This window comes from Pyxicephalus adspersus, chromosome 2 (assembly GCF_032062135.1).
Source record: "Pyxicephalus adspersus chromosome 2, UCB_Pads_2.0, whole genome shotgun sequence".
NCBI lineage: Eukaryota > Metazoa > Chordata > Amphibia > Anura > Pyxicephalidae > Pyxicephalus > Pyxicephalus adspersus.
The window spans coordinates 78362722-78381742 of record NC_092859.1 but is presented as its reverse complement, the minus strand read 5'-3'; the positions used below and the strand labels follow the sequence as shown (position 1 = coordinate 78381742).

Genomic DNA, 19021 nt, shown 5'->3' with positions numbered 1-19021 from the left:
CCCCTTTGCGGGACAGTTAGTGACATGACTATGGACTTAGTAAAGGGCTGCGTAATATGTCCGCATTAGATAAATACAAGATGATGGTGATAATAATATTAAATACTTGCATCGATGTATAACTGCACAGTGTTAGTTTGTGACGCTTCAGCAAGTATAAACAAATCTGTTAAATCCCCTGTTACATTTTCATTTTCGATGGATGTCTTGAAACTGATTGAAAGCTCCCACCTTTGTCATATGCGCTCTTTTATGTGTTGTGTTTAAGTAGATGGATATGCTATTCCTTTAGATTCATGTGCATGCATTGGTATGATGGAAACTCAAGATCATTTTGGGATGGAAACTCATTTTATTTTTCTGTTGATCATTATGTGGCAGTGATTATCCACCGATGGAATGTGTGGAGCATAAATTAGAGCTAGCTTTCTGTTACCATGCAAAGGCAGCCTGTATGCAGCTCTCTGAATCCCAAGTAGTTACCATGGCAACTTTGTGAGACCTCACAAGTCCCAACATTAAAAACGGGTAACGAGGAACATTGAGGTTTATTAAAATACAAAATTTATTTTAATGTGTTTTTACACCCCTCAGAAAAAATCCAGGCAAAGATCACAAATTGATGACATTTATTATAAAATCAGTTATTATTTTACCTAATATTCAAGGGACCAGTAAGCTGTAAAACAGTAACTGTTTTAGCATTTCAATATGAGAGAATATACACCATGCAGTTTGAGTAAATAGTTGTTCAGTTTCCATAACTGCTTACTACCACCTTGGTATAAATGTTGCAAAATTTAGTATCCATATTCACACATTAACACTCAGCCAAGTGACATGTTTGCAGGTTTTTTTTGTTATGGGAAGGGACGTGTGCTACAAATGGGTATGCAGAACATTTGGTGCCAGTTCTAGCTCTATAGGCCAGTCTAGAGCCCATTGATGACTCGTAAAGTTGTCTGTTCTTGTCTTTCCATGGCAACACAGCTCTTAGGATGTGCTGCCTGAACATGCCAGTCCCTGCCTATTAAATCAGAAGTAATGATCATTTTTCATTTTCAATGATTATTTAAAAATTTACATTGTTGGCTAAGTGCCACAGGTCTATAATTTGTAATACAAGCAATAACGTGCGGGACAATCACCTCCATTGCCAACAGGAGGGCACCTTTATTTCATAGATTGTTGGTGAGTCAGAGAATATTCCTCACCAATACATTGAGGTTACTTTCTGCATTTTCTACATAAAGGTTTATCCACCACATGACCATTCTTTTTCCTCCATCCTCCAGAGTGGACACTATACATTCTTATCCACTCCAATCATACATTCCTTAATTCTCATCTCCCTTTGAGGTTCTCATTTCTTTCAAGGTACTGCAAGAAGCTAATAAAAACTAACTGGTTTGTCCCTCTCACTTTTTATTGATCTATAATTCCTTAGTGACTGGTGGTGTATTCCCCCTGTACTCTATTCAGGCTTATATGTCCATGATCCCGAAGGATGGCGAGGATTCTTCAGTGTGTTCCAATTTTAAACTAATCTAATCTAAACTAATTAAATTAATGAACACGCTGTCATTGCTAAATTTTTATTGAACCAGGACTTAAAATTGTATACAAGAATGTTGGTATCCCACCTTTTGTTTGTTCTACAGAAACTTGTACATTATGGTTGGGTTATGCCATCTAGGGAGGCTAGCAATAACAGTACCAGGGTTATCAATTGGATTAATTTAGCTTGTTTAGTCCGTATATGTTATTGTCTACTAACGCTGAGAAGGACTTTAGGCCAAGTGGCCTGGAAACAGACCTTGGAAATGGTGGGGTTGGAAGAAAGCATGATGTTACAGGATCAAGTCCATTTATTCCCAGTATTTTTTTCTTATATCCAATGGTACTTGTCAATGCTGCCCTTTTTTTCCCTATTAACTTTAATCTCACACTGGAGGCTTTATGTTTCATTTAAGCTGATCCAGATATTACAAGTCCCTAAATTGGTGGTGGTGTTTGCCAGTAGGTTGCTCTTCTCAAATATTAACCCAATTACCTTCTTGCCAGTATTCAGTAAGAATTTACCTTGTATTGGGTAGCTTTTATTTGCTTTCTGTATTGCAATTGCATTGCAATTGCAAGTTGTGTGCATTCTGTGTGTTCATGATATAATCAGATTATCTTTATTGCATAGATGTGTCTAAATGGATATGGGGGGTATGGCACTTTTTTTTCTTTTCTGGAACACTTTTCCCTATTTGCCAACATGTTGTTGTTAATGTATTTTTTTTTAATTAAGAATGTTTAAAAAAAATTACATACAAAATCTGAATATTAAGTTGAAAAAAATCTGAATAAATTGAATAAGTGCCATGCAATTCTTATGCCAATGTTCTATTTCTAATGCCAACATTTAAACGTTTGTTTATTTTAGGTTAGATTCTGAAGGAATTGAATTATTAACACGGTTTCTTCAGGTAAGAACATTTGTTCAATGTTTTGTTTTGTTTTATTTGTTATATGTGCGGTAACACTTAACAATGACTTCTTACAAGCATCCCACTTGAATTTAAATATTAAACGTAATTTTATCATATAAAGTGAGGTATGAGGTACCTTACATTCCTTAAAGTAGAATTTACAGTTTCTCTGTGTTCTTAAAGTAGAGCTTTAGTTGTAGTGAAAAGACCACTGTCCAGTTATGTAAGACTTTGAATATTTGGAGCTCCTGTCTTAAGCCACAGATACTGTGATCCATGCAGAATTATACCAGTGGCCAATGTACATGACTGGTACTGTCATGGCTGTCTGACTTCTACCAAGAATTTAAAGATTATTCATTACTGTTGGATTTCATACTGTGCCCTGCATTGAGGTTTATATTGTTACGGTGACTAGCTTTAATTTATATTGTGTAATTTTGTTGGGCATCCCTTGGTCTTCTATATGTATTCGCACCCTAAGCATACAGGTGTTGCTTTGATTTTTTGTCTTATAGCAACAGATTTTACCTTCAATATTTACAGTGTTTCATAATTAGTTTATTTTATGTTTTACAGTATGAATCTAAAAAGCGAATTTCAGCAGAAGATGCCATGAAGCATGCTTACTTCAGAAGTCTTGGAACAAAAATAAATAGCTTGCCAGAAAGTAAGATCGCTAAATTAATTCTTGATAGTACCTCTGGTGAGAAAAAAATTAATCCATTGTTTCAGGTTGGGGAATGCTGTAAGTATTCTCTGTAGACCTATTACAGGAGAAATCCAACATTGGCCAACAAGGGGAAAGGAAGGGGTCCTTGTTTTGTTGTATGGAGTGGACCTATTGCATAGAAAAATCAAATTATTGCTAGTCATCATACGTCCTTAATTTTCTAAATAGTTACAAATGTTCTGAATTACCTTTCTGTTACCTTTGTGAAAATAGAATATTCATGAATAGTTTTTCTATACTTTTTTATGAGACCATTATGTCAAGCGTGATTGGCTACCAAGAGATACCTTTAAGCCTGGTGTCAAGTTTCTGCCTCTGGTTGATCTACATAAAATATTTCTGCCACCTTTTCAGTACCTTGTTGAGAAGTTTCCAAACATACGCACTGCAAAAATGAAGGAAGGGATATTTATTGGGCCACAGATCATCTGTTTTGCAGGATGATGTTTTCAAACAATCTCAGAAGCTGAGCTAGAAGCTTAGGATACATTTAAGTGGATGTGTGAACATTTCCATAAGTCTCCTGCATACAAGGAAGGAGTTCAGTATCTGCTTGATTCATACCAGACACTGGGTTGTCGCATGTCATTAAAAATACATTTCTTTCACTCACATCTAGAATTCTTCCCGGAAAATCTTGGTATGGTGAGTGACGAACAAGAAGAAATGTTTTCACCAGGACATTCAGTTAATGGAGCACTGCTACCAAGGTTTCTGGAATGAAAGTATGATGGCTGACTACTGCTGGATGCTGTACCGCGACAGTACAGACAAAGAGTACCCAAGAAAATCATACTCTAAGCATTTCTGAAGAAACAATGATACCTGACTGACACTGTTCAGTAGATATATAACACAGTGTGCCTTACTTTACTTCACACTGAAGATGTATTAACATTCACTTCAATGGTGCTTACGTTTTAGTACAAAATACATGCACTGACAATGTGAAGTATAATAATACTCATAACTCCAGAACTGTACATGTTAGGGAAAAACTGATCTGAAACAGGTCTGAAATCTGCTCGAAAAACTGATTTAGAAAAGTTTGTTGTGATTTATGATGATTATCAAAACTCATTTTTTGTTGACCTGTGTTATTATATTTGGTCATGTATTTATTGTTAAAAAATGATCCAATAGTATATCTGCATGTGGCAAAGAATGTTTTTTAGGACATTTTCATGAAAAAAAATTGATAAAGGGTTCACAAATTTTTGTGCATCACTGTATTAATTTATTTAATAATTTAGTCGGAACAGATGAACATTTTTGAATCACCTAATACTTTTGATTATTCTAACATCGTCCATCTTGTTTTCTTTTGTCTCTTGTAGGGCACTGCAAGAACAGACGACAGAGCATGCTCTTTTAAGATGTTTTTCCTATCACAGTTTCATATGTACATTGGAAGCTTCTATGGCAACTTTTACTTCTAATGGACTAAGGACTGTTTGTTGACACTGACCTGACAAAAGTGGGGTCGTTTTATTTCAGGCCTGCAGATTTCTATATATATTTTTTTTTATTGCTGAGAGTTCGTATGGCTGTACATTGTTATAATCTCCTTCAAGTTGGCCATGCATATTATAGCCTCTTTTAAAGTTACCAACCAGATTGTAGTATGAGAGCCTACCTAAATAGTTGTCTTGTTTAGAGTCATGTTTTGATCATTTATAGGAGGTTGTAAATTTAGATTGGAAGACATGTGGCCATTTTTATATTTTCAAACATCTAATTCAAATATCAAGTAATTCAGGCAGACTCTTCTCTGCATATTTGGTGGTAAATCTAAAAGAGACTGTACAATCTGAGTTCAAGGTGTACAGCTGTCATTAAAGGGGTTTTGTTACCAGATGGTAAATCCATTGCAAATAATAAAAACAAGTGCAAGTACAAAACTTTATCCACCCAAATGTTGAGCTGGATTTTTGTTCACAGGTATAGTAGACTGTCTTATTGCAATCTAAGTAACCAGTAATGACCAGCATAGTAAATATTAAAATATATATATTTATTTATGGAGTACCAGATTCTGTTGAGATCCATTTGCAAGTTTATTTAAACAATTTTAATGGTGAAACATCTAATAAAAAACCTCCAATAATGAAGAAAGTATTGTGCAATGTTATGAAAGAGGGGCAACTGGTTAATAGTATAAAGGTATGTACATGGTCATCTACCTGCATTTTCTCTCCTACATGGTTGGATAACAATCATTTTAGCATTAATAGAAATTGTGGATTTCCCTTAATTCATTTATAGCTGTCTGCTTAAGTAATGGTTTTTGGGTAGTAGACAAAAAGTGAATGAGTGCACATACCTTCCCAGGGTATTTTTAAAATTGGTCCATTTCTAGTCACAAATAGATAAATTAGAATGCAAAAGTTGAGTCTCTGGTACAGTATTAAAATAGAGTACCAGTGACATTTTTTTTGTAAAATCCTTTAAACCGTTTGAAAGGCAAGTCCGTTAAAAATGTCTATTTCATTATAAATAGATAACACTCCTACTGCATTTTGTGTAATGTGCAGTAATACAAGAACAAAATGACCCTGCTGGTGTTCTTAAGATATCAAACCCACCAACATCCACTGTCCATTGTTAAATCCTGTTTTGGGAGGATTGATTTTATCAGTAGAACAGCCTCGATTAAAGAATCTTGGTAAATACATCCTGTTTTCAAGGAATTCACCAGACGTGTTTACTTTCAGATGAAGGTTTTATTTGGTATAATATAACAATGTTATTGGGCCTAAGATGTTATTGGGCCTGGCTCATCTCATGAGAAATAGCAGTGGAGTTCCTTGTAGGTGAATGTGCCCAGGCGCTCTTATATCTACATTCTTACAGCTGTATATTTGTAGTGTGAGATCTAAGGTACCGCTGTCCTAGACTGTTAGTTTCAGGGCATTTGAAGTGGGATTTGGTGTTGTCACCATTGTGCTATGGTTGTTGCTGGAGGCTGTGACATATGAATACAAAGCCCTGCCTCTACCAAGATGTACATCACCTCTGAGAGATTGTGCACGGCATGGCAAGTCAGCAATGGGCAAAGATCTGAAGATAAGAGACCAAGCAATCCATGTGACCTTCACCTTCTTCCTACTTTTTAGGCACAGCTTTCAGAGTTTAGTCTCTCTCTACAGGTGCATGGGTCACAAAGTGTACATGTGGAAGACATATTTCAGGCTTTTAAAATTCTGTTTTCATTGTTTAGTTATTTTATTTACAAAATCTTGCAAAACTGTTTGAGCTGGTGTTGGTATTTAAGGGGGTATGTATACCTGATGGCAGCAGCATCTGATGTATTGTGCTTACCTATACAACACTGTACACCCCCTCCCTTCCCCAAAACATGTGGTCATGTGATCTCCGCCTGGTTTATCCTGGATGATTTGATTGCTTTTGTTTAATGCACCCACGTTCAGGGTCTTACCACTTCTGTTCCGATGAAAAACTTGTAGTTTATTTAACAGTATTACGTGACCTTTATTTTTATTTTTTTTATTTGTGAATAGTGATTGTGGAACACGTGGGTTTGTTTCATTTATATAACCAGTATATTAAACATGAATTTTCTTTACTTTGATTTTGTTAGACAAAGACAAGCTCATGTTAAACTAGCAGTAAATATTGGACCACTACTACTTTTTTAGAAATTGTAAATCGTTTTAAATTAAGAACGGGAAGAGACTTCTGTAGCGCTAACTGCTGTTTATTTAAAACTGACAAGCCTGTATTAATATTGTACTTTCTGAAGTATAAATATTCTGTGAAATACATTAGTCTTGTTTTGAAACTCATGGAGAAAATTATTTCTTTGTTGTAAGGCACTTTCCATAAGAACTTCTTGTACAATCGAGAAACTTGTGAACTTTTTTTTTTGTTTTTTATTTTTTACCCTTTTTCTGTTTTTATCCTCCTCACCCCGTGGTGCTGATTTCTACGGTGTTTTTTAAAATTGTCCAGGTTAAAAAAATAAACTGGTTCTTAAAAATATTAAAATGTATTGTGAACTATTGAGTTCTGTATGAACATAAAGCTGAACATGAACTCCCAGCAAACATACATAGGAAGCACAACATTGAAATGCAATAGGTGAAAACATAATTCATGTTTTGTGATCCGGGGACCCCTGTCATATAGCACAGGTTTGCAGTTTGTATCTATAAGGATCTATCTCCCAGCCTTCTAACTGAACCTGTGTGATTCCGCAAACCTGGAATGGATTTTCTAAAAGTAATTTGTTAATAAAAATATTAGAAAATCTTTTCAGTCCTGGACCAGATCCATTCTAGGTTTGCTGGATCACTCAGCTTCACTGGTGAAAGTGTATCTTCTCCAGTCTGGGAGAGCTTTAATAAATCAGGGCCACTGTGTCTACTTGGCAAGGTCTGGGTGTCATTGACTAAATGTATACCTTCAAAAAATATGTGGTATTTGTAAATGATATAAAAAGACTCGTTGATTAAACATTTATTCATTTATTCCCTACAAAAGGAAAACCTTGTATAAGACAAATTCAATACACTTAAAAAGCACTAAATATAAACAAAGCTAGAGTACATACTGTATTAGGAAATGGCCATAGAAATTCTAACAGAGGTATATCTTCCTAAAGTTTTCCCATAATGCAAAAATATATAAAACATTTACAAAATCTTATGCAAAGAAAAAAAAAGGCACAGCCGGTTATACTTTACAAAAGCTCAAGTGCATAACATAGATTTTTGGGGAGGAGCTGAGCCTTACATCGTTCATTTACAAAATGATTGACCTGGAAAGATGTCTGGACAATGCATAACACTTTGGGAATAATAAAAGATTCATAGAACCTGCCAAATACTTCATATATCAAAAAAAATGTAGTCCTACGTGGTTTTTGTTTATTTCATTTCATATTGGGGTTATACAACAGGAACACTACTGTGTAGTGAGTAGTAACACCTACAACGTCAAGCTGGATGGTCTGAAACTTTGACATGAAGATCTAACATTACTCTAGTCCCCAAGAATAATCTGAAACAGTGCTGTAAAACTCCATTAAAGTCAATGGTGGAATTGGAAATGTAAAAAAAAAAACTGAGCAGATCGCCCTTCATTTTCTGTTTAACACTCACATGTGAAAATTTTGTGTACACTGTGGCTTTCATTGTTTTCTTGGTAAAACTATAATGATTAGCGTTATTTAACTATGATCATGTAGCTCAGTGCCACTTACTACAGAGTTTGGTTATGGTTCTACCCTGTGCTGCTGATTTCTGGAAGTGATTTAGATGACTTTACTTGCTACATGTAGATGAAAGTGCCACCATTGCCATGTGTTCCATGCTTGTCTATCCCTCCCAGGTGTTTGTAATGTCAGTGGTACATCAGCATTAACCATGTCTAGGTGCAGAGCTAGAAAACCTTCTGCTGAAGACAATCATGCTTGTGCTTGGCCTACTGCTAGAGTGCATGGGTTACCTCTGAGAAGTAGTTTCACCTTTACTGTGCTATAACATAGTGGGCTTGTCTGCTGCCTTTTGCTGGAAAAAAAGTGAAGAAAAAAATTAAAAGCTGCCCGCATTTTGTGGTACACGTGTATGGAAACAATGATTGCATAACATATTCAGTATTCCCCATACATGCCAGGATGACCGCAATAAATCTACGGCCATGGTTTGTGGTTAACTCTAATTTTAGGAAAAGCCTTGGGACAGTTTTGGGTATCTTTTTCAGTTTTTGCTGTTTCACAGGCACAAGCAATTTTTAGGCTTGACATATTTGGTATTTGTTTGCTGAACACTGATTTTCCAAATTTAGCACACAAATTCTGCACTACAATAAAACTGTTTTGTTACTAAAATAGTATGTAAATATTGTATACTTTTAAATGCATTCACCACTATTTTATTATACAGGGCTTTTGCCTTATAAGATATTATATGATATTTTGGGGGTTTTGGTGCAATTTCATATGTGAGCACTAAAGAAAATTGCTCTGTCAGTGAAGGGGTTTCTGTTTTTTTTACCCCCCCCCAATAAACAATGACCCAGACCAGAGTATTATTGGCACCAGAAGGGGGGAATGTAAAACCTTTTATTCAACTGATTTTTTTTTTTTTTTTACCTCCGGTGCTAAAGTGTAGAGCCAGCTACTGCTTTTCAAGAGATATTTAGATCGGAGGTTTTTTAACATCCCATATTCCACACACAACATTTAAACAAGTTATGATTACATTGGCACAAGATGTTTGTCTGTATTAGCCATGCAGAAGGCCAAGGAACAGAACAGCAGATGTAACACTATATACGTACATATGCCACATATTGCACAATGTACATTTACCGACCCTGGGCAAACCGAATGACAAATCACACAAACACATCCAGAACACTCTTGGACATTAAATGTCCCTCTACCTTAACAGCCAATATTTGATTAGCAATATGATCTTCCTTTTTCCCGACCTTATTAGGAGAGTTTCTCTTCAATAACCATATTCTAAACATGCTTTATACTAACTACACATAGTAGCACAGAAATATCCCAGTGACAAAGAATTTGAGAATTTGTACTACCAAAACCAGACAACGGTGTCTGCCAGTGGGTGCTTCAGTGTGGATTCTTCTGTGTAGTGTTCAGTCTCTTGGTAAACTCCAGGCCAAGTTATGTTTATTTACTACATCATTTGACCAGTCTATAGGGCACTTAGGCTTTATCAGGACTTTTGTGAGTTTGATGATAGCAGCACTGGTGATGATGCTCTGTCCAACCCTGGTAGCTGCATTGGCAGATGATTGTTCAGCAGGTTCGGAAACTTGAATGAAAGAAATTTAAAAAGTTAGTTTTATATTGCCTTGTATGTTATAACACCCTCTATGTTTTGATTGTTGGCTTAGGGTTATATTTGCATTACAGTTTCTGAAGTTACAGCAGTTTTTGTGAATTTAAGCAGGTTAAGTATTCAGTGATTCAAGTCAAGCACAAACCGATCATTGAATAAATGCAGTTTAAGTAAATTTTGTCATTCTAAGCTTTGGCAATCACACAGTGGCTCTGCTACAAATTTATAATGTGCAGCAAATTCTCCATTGTAAGCAAACACCTCCGAGCAGTGCTCAGCCCAGAATTTTTTTTATGCAGGGTGGGAAGAAATTTTAGGTGGATGGCAGCCCCTGTATTGTGACCCAACTGTTCAGTAATCACCCAAAAACAGCTGGGTGGTTACTGAAATGTGCCGGGTGGTGCACCCGGTTAAAAGAGGCTGGGGAGAACACTGCCTCCGAGACCTTGACATTTTGTGTCCTAACACCTCTCAGGGACAGGAAAGGCTCAGAACTGGCATTTGTGCCACATAACCCATATGGTTATCTTTATAACCTGAATGTTTGACCTCTTACTCTCCCCAAAATACCACTTGATTTGTTTTTATGATGCAATCTATCTCAAAGCTAATAAAAAATCCATCTGCCTAATATTGTGTTAGGTTCCTTTTAGGGCCATCTCAACATCTGTAAACTGTTCAGGCATGAACACCATAAGACTTCAGAAGTGTTGTATAAGTCGACCTGCTAAACTTTACACTGGGTATCAGAGTGAGAAAAAAAGGGATTTAGATGACATTAGCAAACAATCCTCATTGTATTAACTTTTCAGGCTGGTGATGGTGTGGAGGATATTCTCTTGCCACACTTTCAGCCCCTATGTGTCATGTCAAAAAGCTCCAATCATCTCAGGCTGGTTACTTGAACATGACAATAAGTTCACTGTACTCAAATGGCCCTCACAGTCCTCAGATTTCAGTGCAATAGATCACCTTTTGGATGTGTTGGTGGATTGTTTCCAGCACCACGGTGCCACCAAGAATTACAGCAGTTTTGAAGACAGTAGGGGGTAAACCCAGTACTAGTAATGTATATCTAAAGTTAGTGTATATGGCTAGTTTTATAGGACTAAAACCAAATAAAATGCTCTATTTGAGTAGAATAAATTTGACATAGATTTTATCCAAGCATTTATTATCTCAGATTCCTTTCATGCAAATAAAACTTAGGAGGATCACAACAGAATCTCGAACCAATAACTACAATTTTCCCTATCAACAAAAATACAATACATTCAAAACATTTGTAGGAGTTTTTGAAAGTTGCAGGGTTAAATTTAACAGGACTGAAAACATTTAGGAAACTGTTGCATAGTAATTGCATATTAACAATTTGTCATTTTATTTGCAGCCAATGGGTCTCTTAATCCTTGGTGAAGGGAGTCTGCTGTAAAACTGTACACTTACAAGAAGCTCTTGTTCACTTTGTGTGTGATACACTGTGGGTCTGATTTATTAAAGCTCTCCAAGGCTGGAGAAAATGCACTTTCAGCAATAAAGCTGGGTGATCCAGCAAACCCGGAATGGATCTGGTCCAGGATTCAAAACATTTTCTAGCAAATGACTTTAAATAAATGAATTGCAGGTTTGCTGGATAACCCAGCTTTACTGATGAAAATGTATCCTCTCCAGCCTTGGAGAGGTTTAAAATAAATCAGGCCCTGTCTCTCAGCTTCTGAAACGTGGCATCCCACTAAATGTGCTGAAGTGTGTTACTATAATGCACTGCTTTATGTATATCTGTCTGTTTCTGTGCATATGGCTGTGCGTTGTGTACAACACACAGCAACCATGCACATTATATAGTGTAAGTGGCCTAAATAAATTGGAGCAGTGATCTCTGTTTATTCATCAATTGAGTCATCCCAATTTTCAATCAGGGACAATGTTTCAGTAATTTTAAACTTAGTTTCAAACATTTCAGATATTTACCTGGAACAATGTGTTAGGTCCTTGCATCCTGGCAGGACTTAATGGAGCTACAGGACTAAGACTGCTCCAGAAGTGAATGCTGGATAATAGAGGACTCGGCGTTAGCAGTAACCCATTGGGAGTCTGCAAACAAAAAAAAAAAAAGCTTTTATCATACAAATAGGATTCATATTTGTAATATTCAGGTTAATCAACATAAGAGGTTGAATGTAAAATTAAAGCCAGCTGGAATAACGGATTTATGTAGCCTCCCCCAAAAGTATTAAAGATTGTCCATTTGGTTTTTCAACAAAAAAAATTATTTAAAAAAAATATAATTATTTGTGTATATATATATATATATTTGATTTGGGTTTTGCATTGGAACCTTGTAAAGCCAAGGGGAGAATATAATATACAATGATTGTGGTGCTACAAAAAGTGGGTAAGCAAGCTGTAGGAATGAAGTCTGGGGACATATATTAAGAGCCATAGACAGAAATCGCATTACATGAGACTGTTATTACAGCCATTTTTCCAATCAATGCTTCCACATTTTGATTGGATTTCCATAAAAGAGGATAAGAGGGAAAAGATAATAAAGTTAAACATAAAGTTGCATCAAAAGTAAGATAGTTTTAACTAATAGAATCCAGTATAAAAAACCTGTCGTCCTATTTCATACCAAAACATTAAATGGTGTCCACGGGGATTATACTGGCTGCAAAATAAGTGCCAAAGGGCCATATGCATCCTCTGAGACTGCTGGTTTGGGCACCAGGGGTCTATACCATGGTCTGTGCAGTGACTTTTGAAAGAAAAAAAAATCTGTAATCCCTAGGTAAGTGACTATATATTTGTTGTAATTGGTGAAATTGGTCACTTTAACTTTAGTTCACTGGCTTTGGACAATGTTAAAAATGTGTTTTATAGATTTATAAAATGTGTTTTTTTCCCATGACCCCTTCTTTTTAAGTTCCTGTCCATAATGGCTTTTGGCCATGTTCAGGGAAAGTTTGCAATAGATGTGACACTTGTGTCACTGCACTTATATGTTTTAAGAACATTATATCTTGCACTTTGCATTAGCATGAAGGCCCTGTAAAACAATTTCTATTTCTCCTCCAACAATTTTAATATGTTTACACTGATGAGCTTCAAGAAAGAAGAATGATTTCTTTATCATCAGAACAATCATGACCTGTTTAGGGCAGTCATGAACTGGTAGACCGTATAGATAGAATTCAGATATCTGGCCTTGTGTAACATTTCAGAGAGTGCTTTGGGGAGCCTATTTTTTTTTTTTTTACTAGATACATATTTGTATGTTGTCCCTGAACATTTACAGTCACCTGTTTTTTTTTTAAGGTATTTTTTCCACTTCTACTGATTATATTATATCCAATGCTGCTGTATTATTTCTCTTGACTAACCCTTTTTTTTTTACCTGAGCAGTGAAGAAAGCTGGTGTTAGAGATCCTGAGGGAAGGGCTGGGCTGTTCAGTGCGATGGAGCCAATATCACTACTGGAGAGTAGAAGAGGTGGAGAGCAGATTTCTAATCCTTTCGGTTTCTTGGCTTTGGGTGGGTGATAGGACAGCTTTGTTTTTGATCCTGCTGACAGATTTAATGGTTCGTTTGTGTCAGGATAATCTAGGAATACGCTCCTTTGCTCGTTGGGGAAGGATATATTGGGGGACAAGGATGGAGATCGTGAGGATCGTGGAGAAGAAGAAACACTAGTTGTATTGGATGATATATGGGAAGATCCTTTAGCAGACAAAGATGATGCTAAGTAAGCAGATGCAGCTGCCGATTCTGATGTAGATGGCAGAGAGATGACGGGTCGGATGGTTTCTTTGTCCGTTTTGTTTGTAACAAATCTTATAACAGTCCTGACCTCCTCTACTGGGATCTTAACTTCAGCCTCTTCCTCCTCCTCATCTTGTTCATCTTCCTGAGGCTCATCTTCATCTTGTATGCTTTCAGTTTTGATAACTTTGTATTCTGTCTGATGTTGCAGTGAGTTTATAGTGAAGGAGGAATATAGGCCTGAATGGATGTACTCGTTGCGACTAGCACTCTTCAGTGCGGACAAGGTGTGCTTGTGTCTCTCGTGGAGATCACTTTGGATCTTGCAATCGCTGTCCTGCAGCAATAGGCTCTCCCTGCTCATCTCCGCAGCATGCGTCTCCATTTTTAGGATTTCTGGAAAGGACACAAACTTGTAGACAAACTTCTGTCCAATAACCTTTTTAATAATGTTCTGTAATAAAAAAACAGATAATTAAATGGGTTAAGAGATTTCAGGGCAATTTATAAGGCTTTCTGTTGTAACTGAAGTGATCATTAGCCTTATTTTTTCCAAACACAATGAAATACAAACATTTAAAGGTCTGATTTGTTTCTGTGAAAGACCCTTACATTTCTGGCCCTTATGGTCCATTTATATTGGCTGCAAGCCTTAAAACATCTGGACATTTATTCTAAGTCATAGTTGTGCAAAAAGCTCATGGCACATTTACGTGGATGCTTTTGTATTTAAAATTAACTGTTAGGCAGACAGAGGGTTTTTTGGCAGTGTTGTATTTCTTATTCTTGATGAGCAATACAAGAGTAAAAAAAAAAATATCACAAGTCATAGTTTGAGGTAGTTGACAAAATTATGGCCATCTATCTGGCACTAGACAATTCGCAACTAACCAGTGTGCAAAGGTAAATGGCCAATGGTTTGCCCTATAAGTCCAGCATCAGTAGTTTGTATACTTGACAGGTATAACTGACTCGTTTCACCCAATGTAGGCTTCCTCAGGGGTAATCGCACGCTTACGGAATTGTAGCGATAAGTGCGAGAAGAATAGTGTGAGAGAATAACAACACAAGAACTCTCAAAAACCCAGTGCTCAAAAGTCAGAGCTTGATTTCAGGGGCCCAAGTGTCTTCACTGTATGCAGGTAACAAGCTGAGATTAGGAGCACCCTCTGTAAAGGAGTGCTCCTAAACCAAGCTGGTTACAGTACCTGTATAAAAGACACCTGTCCACAAAAGCAATCAATCAGATTCCAAACCAGCTCTATGGCAAAGACCAAAGAGCTGTCTAAGGATGTCAGGGACAAGATTGTAGACCTACACAAGGCTGGACTGGGCTACAAGACTATCACCAAGCAGCTTGGTGAGAAGGTGACAACAGTTGGCGTGATAATTCGCAAATGGAAGAAACACAAAAAAACTGTCAATCTCCCTCGGTCTGGGGCTCCATGCAGGATCTCCCCTCGTGGAGTTGCAATGATCATGAGAACGGTGACGAAGCAGTCCAGAACTACACGGGGGGAACTTGTCAATGATCTCAGGGCAGCTGGGACCATAGTCGCCAAGAAAACAATTGGTAACACACCCTGCGCCGTGTAGGCCTGAAATCTTGCACAGCCCGCAAGGTCCCCCTGCTCAAAACAGCACATGTACAGGCCCGTCTGCAGTTTGCCATTGAATATCTGAATGATCCAGAGGACAACTGGGTGAAAGTGTTGTGGTCAGATGAGAACAAAATTGAGCTCTTTGGCATCAACTCAACTCGCCGTGTTTGGAGGTGGAGGAATGCTGCCTATGACCCCAAGAACACCATCCCCACCCTCAAACATGGAGGTGGACACATTATGCTTTGGGGGTGTTTATCTGCTAAGGGGACAGGACACCTTCACTGCATCTCAAAGGGACAATGGATAGGGCCATGTACCGTCAAATCTTGGGTGAGCACTTCCTTCCCTCAGCTATGGCATTGAAAATGGGTCATGGATAGGTATTCCAGCATGGCAATGACCCAAAACACACGGCCAAGGCAACAAAGGAGTGGCTCAAGAAGCACATGAAGGTCCTGGAGTGGCCTAGCCAGTCTCCAGATCTTAATACCATAGAAAATCTGTGGAAGGAGCTGAAAGTTCGAGTTGCCAAACATCAGCCTCAAAACCTTACTGACTTGGAGGGGATCTGCCAAGAGGAGTGGGACTAAATCCCTCCTGAGATGTGCACAAACCTGGTGGCCAACAACAAGAATCGTCTGACCTCTGTGATTGCCAACAAGGGGTTTGCCACCAATTACTAAGTCATCTTTTGCGAAGGGATCAAATACTTATTTCACTCATTAATGCACATCATTTGAGGGTTCTTTTGTTGTTAATTTGCCTTTCACACCTACAATAAACCTACCTTTACAATTATAGACTGGTCATTTCTTTGTTAGAGGGCAAACGTACAAAATCAGCAGGGGATCAAATACTTCTTTCCCTCTTTGTGTGTGTGTATATGAATATGTGTATATATATATATGTGTGTGTGTGTGTGTATATATATATATATATATATATATATATATATATATATATATATATATATATATATATAAATATCTAGGAAAGTTTTTTTTTTTTTTTTTTTTTTTTTTTTTTTTTTTTGTTTATTATACATAGTTAAGAACCTATTTTCTTACCATATATTGAATTGTGTTAATTATGATCGGTACAACCTATCAATTTGCACTGTCATTAATTGCATTATTTTAATTTTCATATTGATTTCAGCACTTAAAACCATTCCGCAAGCGTGTGATTAACCCTAAGAGTACAAATATGCTGATGCTGCCCATTTATCTTTGCACACTGGTTAGTTGCGAATTGTCTAGTGTCAGCAAGATGGCCATAATTTTGTCAACTACCTCAAACTATTTGTGGAATTTTTTTTTACTCTTGTGTTGTTCATCAAGAATTGATAAGAAATAAAATATAAGTTTGCCAAAAACCCTCTGTCTGCCTAACTGTTAATCTAAAATATAAATGGGGTTGGCAAACTCTATAAACTTAATTCATAAATATTTGTTGTATTATGAACACCATTTGCTATATCTTCTACTTAGGTGGATGATTTGTATTTCACTTTATAGTGTGAAGCATGTTGGTACACTCAAGAAAGTTTACACCAAATTCTGTTTAGATCTAAAACTCAATATTGCTGACACATTGAAACCTCAGCTGAACATCACACAAATAAGACCTTTTACTGAAGCTCAAATCATTTATTCTTCTGAGAGCAACTCAGTGTTCTGACTTTAAGCTGAAAACAGAATTGCTACATATCTCATCAACAACATCAAATTTATGCTTTGTAGTGTTTAACTAAATAAGCTATTGTGTTTTGGGAACAGTGAAAGATAATTCACGCATTCAAAGATTTTTGGTGAGCATACACTGGTAACCATATCAAGTTGCATATGTTTCTAGTATCTGTCAGGTCAACCCAGAACTGGTTGATCATTTCATAACACAACAATGTTGTTATATTCCGATGACCATCACTGTGCAGCATTTGATGAAAAGAGGTTACTGCACCCTTAGTATATCCGCTCATTTGCAGTTTTCAAAAGGACCTATACCTGGGGTTCACTAAATCCTATGGAAGAAAGGTCTTTAGGGCTTGTCTTACTGCTCTGTAGTCCTCAACATTCAGTTGCAAGCTGACTTGTACATAAAAAGCAACGCTTTAAACCGGTGAAAAATATTTGCTCAAAAAGTCCTATTTAGTTTGGGCTTGCTCTGTTATGTTTAAAACCTACAAAGAAATGCTGACCTATGTATAGCGGAAGATTGCTCAACACATTGCAGTGAGGGTGATGGAGCAAAGGCTGAGAAGAACACATTTTATGTTCTCTGACGAGTGATCTGTTGATGTATTAGGTTTAACAGCATTCCTGTGAAAAATTTTGAAAATGAAGAAGCCAAATAAATGAACTGTGCATAATACTGAACTAATCTATTTTAAGATTTGGTTTTACTTTATTTTTCAATATTATTTATCTATACTAACATGGTGTCCTTATTGTTAGTATTTTCTTGTTTGCCTTGTATGCCTAGCTTGCTGCTGACATCCACTTGCACAGCTTTATATATTTATTGCCATGCTTTGTCCCAGTGCATAGGATTATATGTGGAAACCATATGTTAGACAGATGTTCCAAAGAAAACTGCTCTTTTCTCTGGCCTAACCTGATGAACAATCACAGTCAAAAAAAGAACAATTTCAATGGCACAAAAGAAATACACACTAATGCTACTGGATCTAAACCAGAGCTAGGTATACATTAGAGGGGGAAAACCTAATTTACTTGTCCTGCTTTAATGAGAGAGACAAAGTAAATTTGTTTTCCTAATAAAAACCTTGTGTGAGTTAACAAAAAAAAAAGGAATAAGATTCAAATTCAGTTCTTTTCTGTATGGGTAACCAAGTAGAAGCAGAGTAAAAAAGTATGTTAACTGTCTTTTTTTAATATAAAATTATAGTATAACGTTGGCCTAAAGCTTGCAGAACATACACCTACCTTATCATAATAATATCGTAGGGCTCGACTCAACTTGTCATAGTTCATATTGGTTTTATTCTTCCGCAGTCCCCATAACTTGGCAACTTCCTCTGCCTTAAGCAGCTTGAATTCTCCATCATTGGATGTCCAGCAGATGAGATGCTCATGTTTCTGATCAAGAAGTAATTGTAATAGAAACTGCCACAGAGTAATTGCACTCTCCATACCTACAAAACAAAAATGCCACTATTACATACAGAGACTACACTGACATTCATATTGGCAATTTATTTTAATGTACAGAGAATACACTTATTCCTTCCCAGATCCCTAACTAAGAAGGGTCAATTACTGAAGTGTCAACTGAACCAATGACTATCCAATCATTAGAAAATCGAATCAGATGTTTGCAGTAAACATAAACTGCCATTATTTTAGGTCTTGGAAATATATGCTCTTATACTCGCCTGTATTAAGCTGGACTAGTAAAGTATAAATATGGGGGGATGTCATGGCAATGTATGACCCGGACATCACACATGCACTGATCAGCAATGACAACCATTTTTTGGATGAAATAAGGATGAATCTCTTCAGTAATGGCACAGATATGTAGAAAGTCTTTTTATTAAAATGCCACAAGGTGGCAGAAACATCCAGCCGCAGGCCATTATCTTCCCAA

General features: G+C 36.8%; 2 protein-coding genes across 3 annotated transcripts in view; one reads left to right on the top strand and one right to left on the bottom strand.

The window, feature by feature from the left end:
* Positions 1-3441, top strand: part of CDK17 (cyclin dependent kinase 17) — a gene marked incomplete in the record, with an annotated part of 72250 nt that extends 68809 nt beyond the window's left edge. Inside the window, 2 exon segments of one of the 2 annotated variants that reach the window (XM_072401182.1) lie at positions 2432-2474; positions 3057-3441. In XM_072401182.1, the coding sequence (XP_072257283.1) occupies positions 2432-2474; positions 3057-3242 (229 nt within the window). 2 annotated transcript variants of the gene reach the window in all.
* Positions 3442-7681: 4240 nt separating this feature from the next.
* Positions 7682-18564, bottom strand: ELK3 (ETS transcription factor ELK3). The gene is made up of 4 exons (XM_072401181.1): positions 18358-18564; positions 13441-14259; positions 12015-12137; positions 7682-10016 (listed from the first exon to the last, which is right to left on the bottom strand). Exons 1-4 carry the CDS (start codon positions 18562-18564, stop codon positions 9918-9920), a joined length of 1248 nt encoding a protein of 415 aa, XP_072257282.1. The 3' UTR covers positions 7682-9917.
* Between the last annotated feature and the right edge of the window lie 457 nt (positions 18565-19021).

Coding starts and splice junctions, on each gene's coding strand:
- ELK3 (XM_072401181.1), bottom strand. CDS start 18,564: ATGGAGAGTGCAATTACTCTGTGGCAGTTTCTATTACAATTACTTCTT. Junction 14,260..18,357: donor TACGATATTATTATGATAAG/GTAGGTGTATGT, acceptor TTTTTATTACAG/AACATTATTAAAAAGGTTAT. Junction 10,017..12,014: donor GACCTAACACATTGTTCCAG/GTAAATATCTGA, acceptor CTTTCATTCAAG/TTTCCGAACCTGCTGAACAA.